Below are 22,187 nucleotides of genomic sequence, written 5' to 3'. Positions count from 1 at the left end.
TCTGAACGAGCACAAACAGACCATCTAAGGTCACAGCTCAAGGAACTAGAGAAACAAGAATAAACCAAACCCAAACTCAGCAGAAGAAAGGAAATAACCACGATCAGAGCAGAACTAAATGAAATTGAAACAAAAAAATACAAAAGATAAATGAAACAAAAAGCTGGTTCTTTGAAAATATAAATAAAACTGATAGATCATTAGCAAGATTAACCAAGAAAAATAGAGACAAAATCCAAACAAGCTCAATAAGAAATAAAACGGGAGATATTACAGCTGACACAATTGAAATACAAAAGATCATTCAAGGTTACTATGAACACCTTTACATACCTAAACTAGAAAATCTACAGAGATGGCTAAATTCCTGGCAAGCTGCAACCCTCCTAGCTTATTTGATACCCTGAACAGCAGCAAGATTGAAATGGTAATTTAAAAATTACCAACAAAAAAAAGTCCAGGACCAGACAGATTCACAGCAGAATTCTACCAGACATTCAAAGAAGAATTGGTGCCAATTCTACTGACACTATTCCACAAGACAGAGAAAGAAGGAACCCTCCCTAAATCATTCTATGAAGCCAGTATCACCCTAATACCAAAACCAGGAAAAGATATAACCAAAAAAGAAAACTACAGACCAATATCCCTGATGAGCACAGGTGCTAAAATTCCTAACAAGATGCTAGCTAACTGAACCCAACAACCTATCAAACAGATAATCCACCTGAACAGATGATCAAGTGGGTTTCATACTAGGGATGCAGGGATCCAGACACACAGTGTAAACTGTCAGTGAATCTACCATTCTGGGGTCTGGAGAATGGTGGCCCTCTTCTTACAACTCCACGAGGCAATGTCCCAGTAGAGACTCTGTGTGAGGGCTCTGACCCCACATTTCTCTTCCACACTGCAGTAACGGAAGTTCTTCATGAGCGCCCCACCCCTGCAGCAAACTTCTGCCTTGACATCCAGGTGTTTCCATACATCTTCTGAAATCTATGCAGAGGTTCCAAAACCCCCATTCTTGACTGCTGTGTACTCACATGCTCAACACCACATGGAAGCTGCTAAGGCTTGGAGCTTGTGCCCTCGGAATCCACATCCCGAGCTGTACCTTGGCCCCTTTTAGTCACAGCTGGAGCAAAAAGGACACAAGGCACCAAGTCCCTAGGCTGCACATGACACAAGAACCCTGAGCCTGGCCCACGAAACCATTTTTGCCTCCTAGGCCTCTGGGCCTGTGATGGGAGGGGCTGCCGTGAAGACCTTTAACATGCCCTGGACAAATTTTCCCCATTGTCTGGGGGATTAACATTCAGGTCCTCATTATTTATGCAAATTTTTACAGCTGGCTTGAATGTCTCCTCAGAAAATGGGTTTTTCTTTTCTATCTCATTGTCAGGCTGTAAATTTTGTGAACTTTTATGCTGTGCCTCCCTTATAAAACTGAATATGTTTAACAGCACCCACCTCACTTCTTGAATGCTTTGCTGCTTAGAAATTTCTTCCACCAGATACCCTAAATCATCTCTCTTGAGTTCAAAGTTGTGCAAATCTCTAGGGCAGGGGCAACATGCCACCAGTCTCTTTGCTAAAACATAACAAGAGTCACCTTTGCTCCAGTTCCCAACATGTTCCTCATCTCCATCTGAGATCACGTTAGTCTGGATTTCATTGTTCATATCACTATCAGCATTTTGGTCAAAGCCATTCAACAAGTCTCTAGGGAGTTCCAAACTTTCCCACATTTTCCTGTCTTCTTCTAAAGCCCCCAAACTTTTCCAACCTCTCCCTCTTACCAAGTTTCAAAGTCACTTCCACATTTTTGGGTAGCTTTTCAGCAACGCCCCAATCTACTGGTACCAATTTACTGTATTTGTCCATTTTCACACTGCTGATAAAGACACAGAAGAAGAAGAGGTTTAATGAACTTAAGTCCCACTTGGCTTGGGAGGCCTCACAGTCATAGCAGAAGACAAGGAGGAACAAGTCACGTTTTAATGGATGGTGGCAAGAGACAGTTAATGCAGGGGAACTCCTCTTTATAAAACCATCAGATCTCGTAAGACTTATTCTATCATGAGAACAGCATGATAAAGACCTGCCCCCATGATTCAATTATGTCTCACTGGGTCCCCCCCATGACATGTGGGAACCGTGGGAGTTAACATTCAAGATGAGATTTAGGTGGGGACACAACCAAACCACATCAGAGGGTGCTAACTGCGTGCCCTCCTGTGCCCAATCTTTCTTTCCACTGACACCACCGCTGCACTGACACTAGTGGCCTTGCCCCCAACGCTGCACTGCCACTGCTGCCTGTGTGAATGGAGGGCACCAGTCCCATGCCCAAAAGATCTCTGCCCCTGCTCTGACACTGGCAATGGTGCAAACACATGCTTGGATGCCAGCACACCAGCACACCCAACACCTCAGCTTGGCCAACGAGCACGCACCCCGCCAGGCTGCTGCTGCTGCTGCCATGAGTAAACCAGCACAAATCTCACTGCCATCTTCCCATCAAGCACTTTGGCTGACACCACTCATGGGAGTGTTGTGACCAGCTATCTGGGAACAACTCACCCCCTTTAGTAATCAGGAGGAACCAGAGAACAAAGCTAGAGCCTGAAATCAGCGCCCCAGAGTTAGGGCATGCAGCTCGGGAGTCTTCAGCTAAGCCATGGTCCCCCAAAATCTTCCAGCAACAAAGCCAGTCAACCAAACCCACCTTATACCATAATCAAGGCCCCAAGGATATCACAGAGGATAAAAGAACAAAAAACTCATCCAAAGGATGGTAACTTCCAAGACTGAAAGGACATCAGCCCGCAAAGATAAAAAGAAACCAGCGCAAGAACTCTGGCAATTCAAAAAGCCAGAGTGTCTTCTTACTTCCAAATGACCACACTAGTTCCCCGACAATCATTTTTTTTTTTTTTTTTTTTTTTGTATAGAGCTTCTCTCTTGTTGCCCATGCTGGAGTGAAATGGCATGATCTCGGCTTACTGCAGCCTCCCAGGTTCAAGTGATTTTCCTGCCTCAGCCTCCTGAGTGGCTGGGATTACAGGCGCATGCCACCACGCTTGGCTAATTTTGTATTTCCAGTACAGACAGGATTTCACCATGTTGGCCAGTCTGGTCTCAAACTCCTGACATCAGGTGATCCGCCCGCCTCGTCCTCCCAAAGTGCTAGAATTACAGGCATGAGCCACTGCGCCTGGCCAACATGGTTCTTAACCAGGCTAAAATAACAGAAATACAATTCAGAATATGGATAGAAACGAAGATCACCAGGATTAAAGAGAAAGTTGAAACCCAGTCCAAGGATTCTAAGGAATACAATAAAATTATACGGGAGATGAAAGACAAAATGGCTATTTCAACAAAGAACTAAACTGAGGTAATAGAGCTAAAAAACTCAAAGAATTTCAGAATACAATCACAAGTATCAACAGCAGAATGGAGCAAGCTGAGGAAGGAATCTCAGAGGTCAAAGACTGGCTCTTTGAAACTCATTCAGAAATGAAGAACAAACAATAAAGAGGAATGAACAGAACCTATGTAAAAAATGGGACTATGTAAAGCGACCCAAATCTACGACTCATTGGTGTCCCTGAAAGGGAGAGAAAGCAAGCAACTTGGAAAGTGTATTTCAGGATATCTATCATCCATGAAAATTTCCCCTAGCCTGCTAGAGGGCCCAACAGCCAACATTTAGAGTCAGGAAATGAAGAGAACCCCTGTGAAATGCTATATACGATGACCATCCCAAGACACACAATCATGAGATTCTCTAAGGTCAAAATGAAAGGAAAAAAGTTAAGGCAGCTAGAGAGAAGGGCCAGATCACCTATAAAGGGAACCCCCAATAAGGCTTAAAATAGCAGAAACCCTACAAGCCAGGAGAGACTGGGGACCTGTATTCAGCATTCTTAAAAAAAAAAAAAAAAAGAACGAACGAACTTCCAACCAAGAGTTTTATATCCAGCCAAATTCAGCTTCATAAGCAAAGAAGTAAAATCCTTTTTGGAAAGAAAATGCTAAGGGAATTCGTGACCACCAGCACCACCTTAAAAGAGGTTCTGAAGGGAGTACTAAATGTAGAAAGAAAATATCATTACTGGCCACTACAAAAATATACTTAAATACATACACCAGCGACACTGTAAAGCAACCACACAAACAAGTTTACATAATAACCAGCTAATAGTAGGATGACAGGACCAAATCCACACATATCAATATCAACCTTGAATGTAAACAGGCTAAATGCCCCAATTAAAAGGCACAAAGTGGCAAGTTGAATAAAGAATCAAGAGCCAATGGTAAGTTGTCTTCAACAGATCCATCTCACACGCAATCACATCTGCAGGCTCAATGTGAAGAGATGGAGGAAAATCTACCAAGCAAATGGAAAACAGAAGAAAGCAGAGGTTGGTATTCTAATTTCAGACAAAACAGTCTTTAAAGCAACAAAGACCAAGAAAGACAAGCCCTTTACATAGTGGTAAACGGCCCAATTCAACGAGAGGACCTAACTATCTTAAACATATATGCACCCAACAGAGGAACACACAGATTCATAAAACATGTTCTTAGAGACCTATGAAGAGACTGACATAACCACACAGTCCAATAGTGGAAAACTAATAAGTTAAATTGGCCACTAACTAAAGTACTAAAGTAAGAGACAACATCCAAATAAACTCTATCAGAAATGACAAAAGGGGTGCTACCACTGACTCCACGGAAATATAAAAAAAAGGCCTCAGAAACTACTACAAATACCTCTATGCACACAAGCTAGAAAACCTAGAAGAAACAGATAAATTCCTGGAAACATACAACCTCCCATGATTGAACCAGGAAGAAGCTGAATCCCTGAACTGACCAACAGTAAGTTCTGAAACTGAGTAAGTAATAAAAAGCCTAACAACAAGAAAAAGCCCAGGACCAGATGGATTCAAAGTGAAATTCTACCAGATGTATAAAGAAGAGCTGCTACCATTCCCACTGAAACTACAGCAAAAAATAAATAAATAAATAAATAAATAAATAAAGAGGGGTCTCTTCCAGAACCCATTCTATGAGGCTAGCATCATCCTGATACCAAAAACTGACAGAGTTACAACTAAACCAGAAAACATTAGGCCAACATTTTTTATGAACATGGACCAAAAAATCCTCAACAAAATACTAGCAAACTAATCCAGCAGTATATCAAAAAGTTAATCCACCATGATCAAGAAGTCTTTATCTCTGGGATGCAATGTTGGTTCAACATACACAAATCAATAAATGTGATGTACAACATAATAGAACTAATAAAACAAACCACATGTGCCAGGTGCGGTGGCTCACACCTGTAATCCCAGCACTTTGGGAAGCCATGGCGGATGGATTACTTCAGGCCAAGAGTTCTAGACCAGCCTGGCCAACATGGTGAAACCCTGTCTCTACTAAAAATACAAAAATTAGCCAGGCATGGTGGCAAGCACCTGTAATCCCAGTTACTTGGGAGGCTGAGGCATGAGAATCGTTTGAACCCAAGAGGCAGAGGTTGCAGTGAATTAACATCATACCACTGCACTCCAGCCTAGGCAAGAGAGCGAGACTCTGTCTCAAAACAAAAACCAGAACCACCTGATCATCTGCATACATGAATGGCTTTCAAAAAAATTCAATATTCCTTCATGTTAAAAATCCTCAACAAACTAGACATTGAAGGAACATATTTCAAGAGCCCTCTATGAAAAACCCACTGCCAACATCACAGTGAATGGGCAAAGCTGGAAACATTCCCCTTGAAAGCTGGAACAAGATGAAGATGCCTTCTCTTACCACTCCAATGCAACATGGTACTGTTAAGTCCTAGCAAGAGAAATCCAGCAAGAAAATGAAATAAAAGGCATCAAAATAAAAAGAAAGGAAGCCAAATTATCTATGTTTGCTGACAATATAGCTCTATACCTAGAAAACCCCATAGTCTCTGTCCAAAAGCTCCTTGATCTGCTAAACAATTTCAGCAAAGTTTCAGGATAGTAAATCATGTAGAAAAATCAATAGCATTCCTATACACCAACAACATCCAAGGTGAAAGCCAAATTTAAGAATGCAATCCCATTCATAATTGCCACAAAAAGAATAAAATACTTAAGAATACAGATAACCAAGGAGGTAAAAGATCTCTGAAATATTTCATAATTGTAAAACACTGTTCAAAGAAATGAGAGATGATAGAAACAAATGGAAAAACATTCCATGTTCATGATTATGAAGAATCACTATAGTTAAAATGACCACATTGCCCAAAGCAATCCACAAATTCATTGATATTCCTATTAAACTACCAAGGACATTCTTCACAGAATTAGGAAAAAAAACTATTTTAAAATTCATATGGAACCAAAAATGGGCAAAGCTGGAAGCATTTGGCATTACCAGACTTCAAACTATACTGCAATGCTACAGTAACCATAACACCATTGTACTGGTACAAATATAGACACACAGACCAATGGAACAGAATGGGAGCCTGGAAGTAATGCTGCAAACCTACAACTATCTGATCTTTGACAAACCTGACAAAAACAAACAATGGCGAAACGATTCCCTATTCAGTAAATGGTGCTGGGATAACTTGCTAGCCATATGCTGAGGATTGAAATTGGATCCCTTCCTTACACCCTACACAAAAATCAACTCAAGATGGATGAAATACTTAAACGTAAAACCAAAACTATAAAACCCCAGAAGATAACCCAGGAAATACCGTTCTGGAGATAGGATCTGGCAAAGATTTCACGATGAAGACGCTCAAAGCAACTGCAAGAAAGAGAAAAATTGACGAATGGGACATAATTAAACTAAAGAGTTTCTGCACACCAGAAGAAGTTATCAACAGCATAAACAGACAACCTACAGGATAGGACAAAGTGGTGGCAAATTATGCATCTGACAAAGGTCTAATATCCAGAATTTGTAAGAAAAATAAACAAAAAAAACCCCTCCCTTTAAAAGTGGACAAAGGACATGAACTGACACTTTTCAAAAGCAGACAAACACCTGGCCCACAAGCATAAGAAGAAATGCTCAACATCGTTAATCATTACAGAAATGCAAATCAAAACCACAATGAGATGCTACCTCACACCAATCAGAATGGCTACTAAAAAGACAGACAATAATAGATTTTGGCGAGATGGTGGAAAAGAAGAAAGCTTATACACTGCTGGTGGAAGTGTAAATTAGTTCTGCCAATGTGGAAGGCAGTCTGGCGATTTCTCAAAGAACTTAAAACAGAATTAATTACCATTTGACCCAGCAATCCCATTATTGTGTATACACCCCCAAAAATGTAAGTTGTTCTACCATAAAGACACATAGACGTGTATGTGCATCACAACACTACTCATAGGAGCAAAGAAATGGAATTAACCTAAATGTTCATCAATGGTAGAACAGATAAAGACAATGTGGTGCATATATACATATATATATATATACACGACTATTAAGCGGCCATAAAAAAGAATGAGATCATGTGCTTTGCAGAACATGAATGGAGTTGGATGCCATTATCCTAAGTGAACTAACACAGGAACAAAAAACCAAATAGAGCATGTTCTCACTTATAAGTGGATGGTAAACACTGAGTACATATAGACACAAAGAAAGGAACAACCTCTCCCAATTGGTACCACAACCACGATTGCCAGGCATGGTGTCGGTGGATTGGTTACTTTGTCTCTTACCATTGGTGTCTGTGCCATTAAACTGCAAGACATGGCTGAGCAAGATCTATTCGGTGTCCCTGTTGGCACCCCTGGGGATCCTGTCCTGCGGAATGGAGTGGCCGGCACCAGTGAAGAAGACCCAGCAGCGGCCTTCTTGGCACAGCAAAAGAGCAAGACTACGGGTATCAAGAACAACAAGGTCACCTTCGACATCCTGGATGGTGTCGCCCCCTGGCCCCAGCCACAAGGCAAACAGCTAGGGGTCCAGATGCTGTTGACGGAGTGATGATGGTGACTACCACCAGGAAATTAATGGTCCAAGAGACAATTATGCAGCTATTTCACAAGTGGATCGATTCTAATCACAGCCTGAAAATATTTGCAAATGGAAAAAAGAGAAAATGGAACGCTTAGAAGCACTTGCTGCCTATTCTCAGAAGCAAGAAGCAGAGTGGAAAGAAAACATGATAAAGGAGCTGGAAGAGTGGTGTGCAAGACAAGACGAGCAGCTACAGAAAACAAAGGCAAACAACAAAGGGCAAACAAAGGGCAGAAGATTTTGTAAATGACGTTGATGAGTCATCCCCCAGCACTGAGTGGCATCAAGTGGCCTGGCTGTGTGACTGTAACCCCAGGTCCAGCAAGCAGGCCGAAGAGGTCCCCCGCACACACTCAGTCCTCAGCTCCCTTGAGCAGGCACCCCTGGTGCACTGATGAACCGCCCTTGGAAACACTACATCTGCAGTATCTTCATCCTACCCAGTGAAGTTCTACAAAGTAACTGGATTAATTATGCTGAGTTCTTTTGGACCAAACTTTTTCGTGTTTAGAGCTGATTGTTGTTTGTGATTGCATGTTTCCTTCAACTGTGTCCTCCCTGGCATACAGACAGGAGGGGGAAGGAGGAAATGGAAGGGAGGGAAGCCTCCTAACAGTAGCTTCAACCTGTGCTTTTGTGTATTATTCTGAGAATAAATTTCTATTTCAAACAAAAACAAAAAACAAAAGACAGAAACGACAGACACTAGGACCTACTTGAGGGCGAGGATCATAAAACTACCCATCAGGTACTATACTGATTACCTGGGCAGTGAAATAATCTGTACATCAAACCCCTGTGACATACAGGTTAGCTATATAACAGCACGTGTACCCTTGAACCTAAAAGTTAAAAACAAAGAATACTAAGTGTTAGTTTTTGAATGTTCATCTCATGTAAGGCTACGAAAAACTTACTAAAATCATAGACTAGCATGATATGGAATCAAAACCTAATGACGCTTGATAAACATGCATTGAAAAGAATTTTTCTGAGTTATTGAAATGTACATCTTGTTTTGAAATTGTAGAGTTATAAATGAAAAATGTTTTTTTCAATCCTGAATGTACATAATTATGAATTATCTTTAATATAATTATACTTAACTTCATTGATGTGAAAATAATTTCTTTTTTTTTTTTTAAGACCATAGGACTCTTTCCAATGTACTACACAATTTACCTAACAGGAAAAAATTTAAAGAATATGAAAAAGTTAACAAGTAGTTTATCCCTTTCTCTGTGGGAGCACTGATTCTCTCTTTTTGTTCTTACACTTTCTCCTCTGATGCAGTATTTCTTCTTGATACTCAGAGAATAATTAACTATATTAGATGAAGTTTGACATATTAAGACACATTCGCATTATGTAGTTCTATAATCCTACTGTGCATGTGGTTTTAATTACAAACAAATGTTAGCAGAGAAAACAATTTTTTTCTGATCCACTTAACATTTTGAAAGGCTAAAGATATACTTTGAGTTCCTATTTGCAAAGAAAGATTTATTTATCTATGCAATATCGTTAATTTAGTATCTACCATGTGTGAATGCTTTGTTATGAAGTAAGGGTACAATTCACATGGTTCTTCATTGTAATTAATTGCCAGGATCATAGGTAGGTAGCAACAATTGAAGGGAGGTATAAGAGCAGTCTGGGCTGGCAATCAAGATTCAGTCAGATGTTAGGATAAAGAATGCATATAGTTTAAATGGTGACACTAAAAATTAAAACCAGGTGGAAAGAAGGAATGAAGAGGCAGACACAAATATGAAAAAATAAAAAGGAATATAAAGATAAGGCAGAGTTTGTAAGAGATCAGATGCAGTGTCACAGCCATAAAATGACCATGGTGCTGAGGCAAAATTCTAAAACAATGCCAGTCTCAAATATCATGCAACTCAGTAAGAAGCGAGGCTCTGAAGACTGAGACTTTAGGCTAACCGATATCATATTATGTATCCCCACCAGACAATGAGCTGCATGATATATCTGTACTACTAGCGCAAACAGAGTACATAACAGATACGTTAGGTGGATAGAAAAATAAAGGCATAAATAAATAAAAGGGAAGAATCTCAATTCCAAATACTACCACCAAGATTTCCGTATATCCTTAATGTGTGTCAATTACTCTTGTCTTGCTGGGTTTTTTGGTTTAGGATAATGTTAACATTCTCTTTGCTGGTGATATGAAGACTGTAATAAAGCTACTGAATGCCCTTTGTAAATATTTCTGTTGAAAGCATTACATTTAATCTAAATCAGTCTATATGATCCTTAATGGCTCTCAAAGACCTAGCATATACAAAACCCCTGAGGCATAAAAGTGAAAAAAGTTGGATAAAGTATAATATGGTTGCCTAAGAAATAGGAAAAAAATGCCTCAATGATAAATTTTAGACTACATCAGCAGGTCATTTTGCAATAAAATGTTCTGCATGTGCATGTAGAATATAACACTCAGTTTTACTCACAACTGAATTATAATGCAGTGAAAATTTTTGGACTATATCTGGCAAACCCAGAGAAATTCTTGTCAAGCAGTAGCTAAAATCCAAATCTTGAAAGTAACGCATTTGTTCATGGTGGGAGTTACAGCCTACGCATAAGTTTTATTTCGTCAAGTGCATATTGTTAAAAGATTATTGCTTTTTTAACAACAGAAATTGTTTCTATGTCCTGTGTAACCATACGTTTGTATAGTTTCCCTTTAGTTACACAATAATGACTGCTTTTGTGTTGACTTTCATGCTGTTCAGTGGACCATTAGTACTTGACTTGTGCCATTACATAGTATCTTAATAGTGACAAACAAATAAACTTGCAAATCAGCACAGCACCACACTGCCTGCACTATTAATTTTCTTTATATTCTCTGTGTTCATTTACATTTAAGTTCAATGAAGAAACACTTTGTCAATTATCTTCAGGTTTTCCTAGACATGTTTGATTTCACAATTAACATGAAAATGTGAGCGGAGTCACTAGCCTTACAAATACCACTAATTTTTCAAAAAAAAACAAAGAACTAAAAGAACACCCAACAAAATACTCCTGTCTTTTATTAAGCTTGTCAGGCCCAATTTGCTCACTGCAGTTGGAAAATTCAGCTATTAAAGATAGAATCAGAATATCAGAGCTGATACAGGTCTGTTATACACTGATTCTGTTGATTGCCACAAACTATGTGCCATTCTAAACAGTGTTTTCCCCAAATGTACACTGTTGATGTTGAGGTCAATGTGCAGTAGAAATAAATGGCTCAGAGGACTGCAGTGAACACCACTTCTGAAAAATACAATTCAAAACAAAGGCCCTGTTGACATAGCATCAATAATAAACTTTCTGATAAGGGAACAAATTATCTATCCATCTGTTTAAGAATTTTTTAAATCTTCAAGATGTCTAACTAGAAACAGCCGGGAACTGTCTATTCCACCAAGCGGAACCAAAATATCAAATAAACCATCACACTCTGAATAAAGATTTTGTGAGAAAGCATCAGGTCAACAGAGAGGAGATGGACATTGTGATTAAAGAGGGAGGAAGCTAGGAGGCCACTCAGAGTCGCTGGGCACTAGGACCGGCCCCCTGTACTGAACCAGACCTGAAGAAGCAGTGAGTGAAGGAACTTCGGCACCACACTCCCACCACATACCTCTGGGATCCCAGCCACAGGTTTCCCAAGACCCCCAAAGACCTCTGAACTGGCAGGGAAGCCACCCAGAGAACAGGCAGAAGCACAGCTCAAACTTGCATACATCCCCAAATGTTTCACTGTGCAGTGCAGCTGCAGCAAAATGTGGGACCATAGGTGTCCATGCCCCAAGGCTTGCCATGCTGTACTGAGTGGCTGTAGCTCCTGCTGTCTGCTAGGCTGGAAGAGAGCAGAGCCACCATTGCCACAGGGCTGGGGTGCATCTGATCCATGTAACCCCATGGCCTCTCCTAAGCCTGCCTGCCTGAGTGATCTTGCAGAAGTGTGCCCACAGCACAGCCTCCATTACCCCATCTGAGTGTTTTGCTGCAGGCCTAGGAGCAGTCTGTTCTCCTGCAGCACAGCTGGTGCCTGACATCCAGGGGCTAGAGAACAAACCCCTGAATCTGGTCCCAACTCCCCAGGACTTGACGACACCACCCAGGGATACCAAGCTGAGATCTGTGGCCTTAGCTTGAGTGGGGAAGCAGCCCTCAGTCTCAGAACACAGAGAAGACTGTGGCATGGGCTCATGTGCTGACATCAGAGCTGGGCATCTTCCCTTCCATAAGACCAGTCCGGGATGAATGCAGCCTGACAGCCAGCTGCAGCTTCTTCCCCAAGGAGTCCCAAGGCATCAAATGTCTAGAACAGTTATCTGGGTGTAGAAGGCTTAGGACAAGCTTAGCCGGTTGGGCCTGCTCCTGGTGCAGACACTGGAGGGAGACCCACCAGATCAGGAGAACTCAAGCTTGTTGGGCTGCCAGGTTGAAAATATACCAGTTGTACATATGGTTCCACTGCTGCCCTGGTCAGGATCCTCTGCCCTTCATCTGCTGCATCACCAGACCACCAGTGAACACACTCCACAACTCGCTCTGACTCGCGCAAATACAGAGAACAGTGGGTTTCCAATGAGTTGTGACTCTCCTGGACTGCTCTACAGGAGGCAGAAGTATAGCCCATTAGAGCCCGCCCCCTACCCACCCCCAGGGCAAGGAAAACATTGGAAAGGCATCAGTAGTTGAATGGGTTACCGCCAAAGCTCAGAAACCAGAGAGGCAGTCATATCTCGCCCCCGCCTTCCCTCCCCAGAGTACTACTGTGGATGCAGTGAAATACAATAGTGGAGAGCACAACTAAGATCCTATTTGCAGGCCCTTATCTCTTAAGTGTCATCCAGTGGACTGCACTCTGAATTACACCACCAAACAAAACCACATTGCTTCAACACTCAGAGCCTGTGAAACCCACCACAGAAACCTATTTACAACCAAGGAAACCGTACAAAGTCTTGGCCCTATGAAAGCACTCAGAGACAAAGCCAACTGACTATACACACCATACGCCATAGTCAAACCTTCAAGGAAAAAAGAATATAAAAACAAAAAGCCCCAACCAAACAATAGCAAATTCAAAAAGAAAAAGCAGCACCAGTTCTTTCTGAGAAGGAATCAGTGCAGGAAGTACAAGAATTGAAAAAGTTCGTCTTTTGTAATGTCCAAAGGATTGCACTAGCTCCCTAACAATCGATCCTAACCAGGATGAAATGTGTGAAATTAAAGATATAAATTCAGAAGCTGGATGGCAAAGAAGCTCAATGAGATCCAAGAGGAAGTTGAAATCCAATCCAAGCACGTCAGAAAAGCAATTCAAAATTTGAAAGACAACAAAGATATAGTAAGAAAGAAACAAACTAAACCTCTGGAATTGAGAAATCCACTACAGGAATTTCAAATAACAGTTGGAAGTCTTAACAATAGACTAGATCAAGCAGAAGAAACAATTTCAGAGCCTGAAGATCACGCCTTCAAATCAACCCAGTCAGATAAAGAAAAAATAATTTTAAAAAATGAACAAAGCCTCTGAGAAATAAGAGATTATGTAAAACAACCAAATCTATGACTCATTTTGCATTCTTAAGAGAAAGCAGAAAACTTGGAAAACATATTTGAGGAGATAACCCACAAATATTTCCCCAATCTCGTTAGAGAAATGAATGTGCAAATACAAGAAATGCAGAGATTCCCTGCAAGAAACTACACAAGATGACTGTCCCCAAGGCAAATAGTCATCAGCCTTTCCAAGGACAATGCAAAAGAAAAATCTTAAAGGCAGCTAGAGAAAAGGGTCATATCACCTATGAAGGGAACCTCATCAGGCTAACATAGGAATTCCTGTCAGAAAACATACAAGCCAGAAGAGAGCGGGGCCAACTTTTAGAATTCTTAAAGAAACAAAATTCCAACCAAGAATTTCATCTCATGCCAAATAAGCTGATAAGTGAAAAAATAAAATCTTTCCCAGAGAATCAATCACTAAGAAAATTCATTACCACAAGACTGGCTTTACAAGAGCTACTTAAGAAAGTTCTAAACATGGAAACAAAAGAATAATAGCTGCCACCACAGAAACACACATAAGCACATGGCCCAGAGACCCTATAAAGCAACTACAGAATCAAGACTAAAGGTTAACCAGCTAACACCACCACAACAGGAAGAAAACTTCACATATCAGTATTAACGCTGAATGTAAACAGTCTAAATGCTCCACTTAATAGACAGTGGAAAACTGCATTAAAATATGTTCCGTCTCCAATAGATCCATTTCACATGTAACAATACTCACAGGCTCAAAGTAATGGATAAAGATCTAACACTCAAAAGAAGAACAAAACAGAGCAGAGACTGTACTTATATGAGATAAAACTGACTTTAAATCAACAACAGTTAAAAAAGGACAAAGAAGGTAATTACATAATGATAAAGAGTTCATTCAGAAGACTTAAGTATCTTAAATATATATGCATCCAAAATAGGAGCACCTAGATTCATAAAACATTCATAAAAAATTTCTAGACTTACAAAAAGACTTGGATAGGCACACAACAATAGTGGGGGAATGTCGAGACCCCAATCACAGCATTAGACAGATAACTGAGGCACAACATTAACAAAGAAATTCTGAACTTAAATTAAATGCAATGGACTTAACTGACATCTACAGAATACTCTGCAAAACAACCGCAGAATAAACATTCTTCTTATCTTACCTGAACATGAAACATACTCAAAGATCAATCACATCCTTGGTCACAAAGTATTCAAAACAATCAAAATCATACCAAGCATATTCTCAGATCACAGTGGAATAAAAATAGAAATTAATTTCAAGAGGAAATCTCAAAAACACAAAATTACACAGTAACTAAACAACTTGCTCCTGAATGATTTTTGGGTAAATAACAAATTAAGGCAGAAAATAAAAAATTCTTTGAATCAAATGACAGCAAAGATACAACATACCAAAATCTTTAGGATACAGTAAAAGCAATGTTAAGAGAAATGTTTATAGTGTTTAAATACCTATATCAAGAAGACAGAAAAATCTCAACGATCTAACATCACATCTAGAGAAATTAGAAAAACAAGAAAAAACTAGCCCAAAAGGTAGCAGACAAAAATAAATAACTAAAATCAGAGCATAACTGAATGACATTGAAGCCCAGAAATCTACATAAAGAATCAATGAAACCAAAAGTTGGTTCTTTGAAAGGATAAACAAGATCAAAAGACTACTGGCTAGATTAACAAAGAAGAAAAAGAAAAGATCCAAATAAGCACGATCAGAAATGACAAAGGTGACGTTACAACTGATGCCACAGAAATAAAAAAGATACTCAGGCACTATATTGATACCTCATTGTACAAAAACTAGAAAATCTAGAGTAAATAGATAAATTCCTGGAAACATACACTCTTCCAAGACTGAACCAGGAAGAAACCGAAACCTTGAACAGACAAATACTGACTTCCGAAATTGAATCAGTAATAAAAAACCTACTAACCAAATATATAAAGAACTGGTACCAACCCTACTGAAACTACTCAAAAAAAAAAAAAAAAAAAAAAAAAGAGGAATCCTCCCTAACACATTCTATGTAGCCAGCAGCACTGATACCAAAACCTGGCAAAGACACAACAACAACAAAAAATTATACACCAATATCACTAATGAACATAGATGTAAAAATCCTCAACAAAATATTATTATAGCAAACTGAATCCAACAGCACATTCAAAAGTTAACTCACTATAATCAAGGAGGTTTCATTTCGGGGATGCCAAGTTGGTTCAACATACACAAATCAATAAATGTAATATGCCACATAAACATATTTAAAAACAAAACCATACCATCATCACAATAGGCACAGAAAAAGCTTTCAGTAATGTCCAGCATCTATTCGTGATAAAAATCCTCAAATGCATCAAAGGAATATACTTCAAAATCATAAGAGCCATCTAAGACAAACCCACAGGCAACATCATACCGAACAAGAGATAACAGCTGGAACCATTCTCCCTGAGAACTGGAACAAGACAAGTATGTCCACTCTCTGCTCCTATTCAGCATAGTACTGGAAGTCTTCATGAGAGCAATAAGGCAAGAAAAAGAAACAGAAGACATCCATTTAGGAAAAGAATAAGTCAAAGTATCTCTTTTTGCAGACCATATGATTCTATATCTAGAAAACCCTAAAGACTCTAGCAAAAGGCTTGATAAACGATTTCAGTAAAGTTTCGGGATACAAAATCAATCTACAAAAATTAGTAGCATTTCTAAATAATGCTTGAGTTATTGAAATAACGTTCAAGCTGAGAATCAAATCAAGAACACATTCTTATTCACAACTTCCACACACACACACACACACACACACACACACACACATTACCTAGGCATACACGTAACCAAAGAGGTGAAAGATCTCTATAAGGAGAGCTACAAAACATTGCTGAAAGAAATCACGGATGACACAAATAAAGGGAAAAACATCCCATGCTCACGGATTGGAAGGCTCACTATCATTAAAATGGCCATTCTGCCCAAAGCAATGTACAGGTTAAGTACCATTCCTCTCCATTTACCATGATTTTTCACAGAATTAGGGAAAAAAAAAGCTATTCTAAAATTCATATGGAACCCAAACATAGCATAAATAGTCAAAGTAATCCTAAGCAAAAATGACAAAGCTAGAGGGATATTACCTAACATCAAACTATACTATAAAGCAACAGTAACCAAAACAGCATAGTATTGGTACAAAAATAGACATGCAGACCAATGCAACAAAACAGACAACCCAGAAGTAAAGTTACACATCTACAACCACCTGATCTTTGACAAAGTCTACACAAACAATGGGGAATAAACACCTATTCAATAAATGGTGCTGGGGTAAGTGGCTAGCCATATGCAAAAGAATGAAACTTGACTCCTAGCGTTCCATATATACAAAATTAACTCAAAATGGATTAAAGACTTAAAAATACCTAAAAGTATAAAAATCCCAGATGAAAACCTAAGAAATATCCTTTTGGACACTGGTCTAGTCAAACATTTCATGACTAAGTCTTCAAGAGCAATCACAAATAAAACAAAAATTGACAAGTAGAACCTAATTATACTGAAGAGCTTCTACACAGCAAAAGAAACTATCAACAGAGTAAATTGACAACCTGTACAGGAGAAAATACAAACTATGCATCTGATGAAGGACTAATATCCAGAATCTATAAGGAACTTAAAAAACGTAAGCAAAAAATAAAGAACCCCATTAAAAAGTGGGCAAAGGATATGAACTGATACTTTTCAAAAGAAAACATACAAGTGGTCAATAAACATGAAAAAAAGGCTCATCAACACTAATCATCAGAGAAATACAAATCAAAACTACAATGAGACACCACACAAGTCAGAATGGCTATTATAGAAAAGTCAGAAAAACACAGATGTTTGCAAGGCTGTGGAGAAAAGGGAATGCTTATACGCCACTGCTGGGAATGCAAATTAGTTCAGCCACTGTGGAAAGCAGTTTAGAGATCTTTCAAGGAACTAAAATGAGAACTGCCATTCTACCTAGCAATCTCATTACTGGGTATATACATAAAAGAAAATAAACAGTTCTACCAAAAAGACACAAGTACTTGTATGTTCACTGTAGCATTATTCACAATAGCAAAGACATTAAATCAACCTAGGTGCTCATCCACAGTGAATTAAATATAGAAAATATGGTACATATACACCAGGGAATACTATGCAGCCATTACAAACAACAAAATCACGTCCTCTGAATCAACATGAATGCAGCTGGAGTTGCAAATTCATGCAGAAACAGGAAAACAAATATTGTATGTTTTCAAAAGTGGGAGCTAAACCTTGGGTGCATATGGACATATACATTAGAACAGATGCTAGGGACTCCAAAAAGAGGGAGTGAGGGAAGGAGGCCAAAATCTGAAAAACTTCCTATCTGTGTGATGGCCTCAGCAATGCCCAATCCTCAGCACCACACAATATACTCTTGTAACAACCTGCGCATGTACTCCATCAATCTAAAATTTTTAAAAAGACCTGTTAAAATGTGAAATAAAGATAAAATTTCTTATAGAGATAGATGTTCTTAAATATGCATATATTTTTATACTTTTTTCTGAAGGACTGTTTACAAGACATATGATACTGGCTTATAAATAAAACTATATTTAATTGATGAGACTTTTGTTGCTTTGTTTTCCAGAGCATAGCTTGAAATAAAACCAATACCAAATGTGTTTTTTTCATGATTTTTGTCCTCTCCGTTGGAATCTACTAAAACAGAATAAACTAACCTAAGTTGTAGTAAATACAGTCTATGAGTAGTACACTGCCCATGTTTCTTTGCCCTTAATGGCTTAGTGTGTTCCAGCCTGACTTCCACCACCAGCACCTGCATTTCTTTGACTGGCTGGCTTTCTTTGACAGATGAAGTCCACCAGTGCTGGAGAAGTAATAACTCTGCCAAGAGAATAGCACTCAGCAAATGACTGATGAGATCTGGTGTATAAATACCTCAGCTCCCTCACCACTGTAGTAGGAAAATATGTACCTTTTCCAAAAGAAAAAGTAGAAAAAGTCAGAGAGAAAATGAAAAACTGTTCAAATTCACCACCCTAATACTGTCTCAAAGACAGTATGTTTCTATGTTGATTTATCACAGTATTTCCTACTCATGGAACGTAAGCAGAAGGCAACAAACTCAGTTATGTGAATTCAGTGGCAGTCACTAATGTGAACTCTGCTACTAATGTAACAGCACATCAATTTCACTTTTACTTCTGTGGCAAAAAGCTCCTAACATTCTAATACAATGACCACTAGGGTTTTTGACAATGTCGTAATTAATCTCTTCTGAAGAAAATTAAATTTACCATGGATGGGAGGGACACTGACTACAAACTGTTCCAATTTCCTCTAGTGCGGTTATATATTATTGCCATAGCAGTAGATAAACTTGAAAAAATAGTGTATGCACGTATATTTGATACGGTAGATACTAATTTTTAAAATCAACACTAAAGCGGCCTTCATCCTAAAAAAAAGTAATCTTGTGTGTGTGTATGCGTATGTGTATATCTGTGACACAGGTAGTAAATTAGAAAGAATATATATTTTGAATTACAAACAGCACATTTTCCTACTAAATACTAAACATAATTTCTTATTCCTAAATTAAGCTGGATTAAACTTCAGAATATTCATGCTTACAAATTATACTTACCACTTGTCCATTGTGTGGGTTCTTATGAGCATATGGAGGTCCACGGATATGGTTCCACATCTGGCCAGAAGTCATAGCAAAGACTATACACTGAAAAACAGGGTACAATGTATTAATATGTAAACCAAAGAATACCAGAATAATGCATTTCTAAAACACAATGGTCATCAAGAAACTACCTTTTAAAAATCATATATCAGCTCACCCATTTAAAAAATTTTCACTTATTAACTATGTGACTTTGAGTAAGTTACTTATTCTCCCTATATCTCAGATTCCATATCTATAAAATTGGGATGCCAGCTCTGGTTAAAGAAATATGTTAATGACTGCATCGGGTAACATATGTAAAGCATCTGACCTGGTGACAGGCAATCTGATATTATGTGCTCACCTGAGCCAGTCAGAAGCACAGATGACACGCTTGATGTTTTAGTGATATTTTAAAGGACATGATAATCATCTTCTATATCCTCTAAACATCATTCTTCTATTAGTTTGGATAACCAAAAGCCTACATTCTTGGATTATGGTACTTAAATCTCTGTTAAGTACCTAAATACTTTCAGCAAAGTATACGACATAGTAAATTCAGAAGATGTTAAGAGATGGAAGAAATCACAAAAAGACACAGCCAGGAATAACTCACAGAGATTATATACCTGCTGGATGTATCAGAAAAAACTGTATTTGGAAAAGTAATATTAAAGATCAAGGCATTGCAGGGAGGGTGGGCAGAGAATGTATAAACCAGAAGTCACAGTTCAATCAGTGTAACTGAGGTGTCAGCGTGTTTTCTTTAAATCATAAAATATTTTTAAGTTAATGAAATGGGACTCCTTTAGACCAAATATGTTCTCTAGGTCAAAACAGTACCTGGACTTCCTGATGTCCTGTATCTTGCCCAATCACTCCTTACTTCAGCTTCCTGGCTCTGATAGGCATTTGTACCAAAACCAGTACCATCACCACCACCACCACCACAAACACCAAAGACAAGAATGAGCAACATATGACTGGGAGTCTAAATGTTCTAGGTTAGCACAATTTTTAAAGAAGAAAAGGATACAAAAGGGAAGAAGTAAAGTGGGGCAAATAAGAAACAATATCTAAACCCAGAAAATACATTTGGATTGTGTTTTCTGCTTGGCAGCCAAAGTGTTGCAACACATAATGACACAGCTTTAGAGGGGTTAATCTGAAGCCCTTTCTGACTTTCTTGAGAATAACTCTGAAATTAACTCAGACTTGTTAAAAGCCAGATTTGTCTTACAGACTAAACCTAGGTTGGAATATTTTCTGAGTCAGGATTTTATAAAATATTTTCACTTAAACTTGGTAAACACACTAGATAGACTATTAAGCCCAGGGTGAGCACAGAGAGTGATTCCCCATCTAAAAACATCAATTAAAAATTTGAAATTGTTATATGAGAGAAATAAATTCTATATTTAATGTATAGGAGTATCGTATCAGTAAATTTGGAGTATACATTAAAGTTGATTATTTATGCTATAAATATAACATAGTGTTTTAGGCAGACTATATTTTAAAATCCAGAAAAAGGAGCCAGACATGGTGGCATGTGGTTATAATCTCAACTACTCAGAAGACTGAGATGGGAGGATCCCTTGAGCTCAGGATTTCAAACCCAGCCTGGGCAACAGAATGAGCCCTTAAAAAAAACTGCAGGCCAGGGACAGTGGCTCACACCTGTAATCCCAGCACCTTGGGAGGCTGAGGCAGGTGGATCATTTGAGCTCAAGAGTTTGAGACCAGTCTGGGCAACATGGCAAAACCATCTCTACAAAAAATAAATAAATAAAAATAAAAATAAAAATAAAAAATTAGCCAGGCATGGTGGCGTGCACCTGTAGTCCCAGCTACTCAGGAGGCTGAGGTGAGAGGATCATCTGAGCTGGGAGGTCGAGACTGAAGTGAGCCATGATCATGTGACTGCATTCCAGCCTGGGCAACAGAGCAAGACCCTATCTTAAAAAAAAAAAAAAAAATCCAGGAAAAGATACATCTTGTGAGCAAAAACATTTATAGTATAAACAAATTACCTTTTGTTTTTAATAAACACTTGGTAATACTACAGTTTTATCTTTTTATGCCCTAACCCTTGTCACTAAAACAGCAACAGTAACTATGGTATATACCTTTGGTTTTGCTTTTATGTATATGTTCACTCCTTCTCTCCCTCCATTTACTGATTCCATAATATTCCAATACTGAATTACAAAAGCACATGGTGAAGTATGTATTTTAGAAAGGAGGCACTAATCGCAGTTTGGAGAATAGACTGGAGACATCAGTTTGGAGGCTGATGCATAAATACGAGAGACTACTGTGGTCTATTTCATGATACAGGTAACAATTGAGAGAAGCAGACACACAGGGCAAATATTTAATAGGTGGAGTCAGTAAGTTCTGGTGATTGAGTGATGTGATAGAAAATAAGAGAATCAAAACTAACCCCACTGTTTCTGATATGACTGGAGCAGCAGAGTAGTATGGCCCAGTGAGATACAGAGTGACAGAAGCATGTAAGCGAAAGGGAAGCAGGTTACAAAGATCTGGAGTTCAGTTTTAAAATGACTGATTCTAATGTGCTTTCAAAACATTCACTTCAAAAAACCACTGAGATGTCTACGAGACACTTGCATATACTGTTTAATAACAGTCATCTAGGAAAAAGCTATAGATTTGGGGATTGTGAGCACATAGTTGGTTACTATAGTCATAGGAATGGATGAAGTTGTTCTAGGACAGTAGGTAGGGTGGGAGAAGAAAAGCAGGCATAGAAAATAATCCCAT

General features: G+C 38.7%; 1 protein-coding gene and 1 pseudogene across 5 annotated transcripts in view; one reads left to right on the top strand and one right to left on the bottom strand.

Annotated features, from left to right (window-relative positions):
- The window catches only part of TUSC3 (tumor suppressor candidate 3), a 207,297-nt gene that overhangs the window by 66,408 nt on the left and 118,702 nt on the right, over positions 1-22,187 (bottom strand). For all 5 annotated transcript variants that reach the window (XR_001905363.1, XM_003902455.3, XM_017961787.2 and 2 more), the window contains exon 6: positions 19,368-19,457. Coding sequence is in view for 4 of the 5 variants with exons in the window: in XM_003902455.3 (XP_003902504.1) it covers positions 19,368-19,457 (90 nt within the window). In the remaining variant the exon portion in view is untranslated. The remainder of the gene's footprint in view (positions 1-19,367; positions 19,458-22,187) is intronic.
- LOC116276331 lies at positions 7,485-9,032 on the top strand (annotated as a pseudogene).

Source organism: Papio anubis, chromosome 8 (assembly GCF_008728515.1).
Source record: "Papio anubis isolate 15944 chromosome 8, Panubis1.0, whole genome shotgun sequence".
NCBI lineage: Eukaryota > Metazoa > Chordata > Mammalia > Primates > Cercopithecidae > Papio > Papio anubis.
Note: the sequence above shows the minus strand (reverse complement) of the source record. Positions and strands in the feature narration are given on the sequence as shown.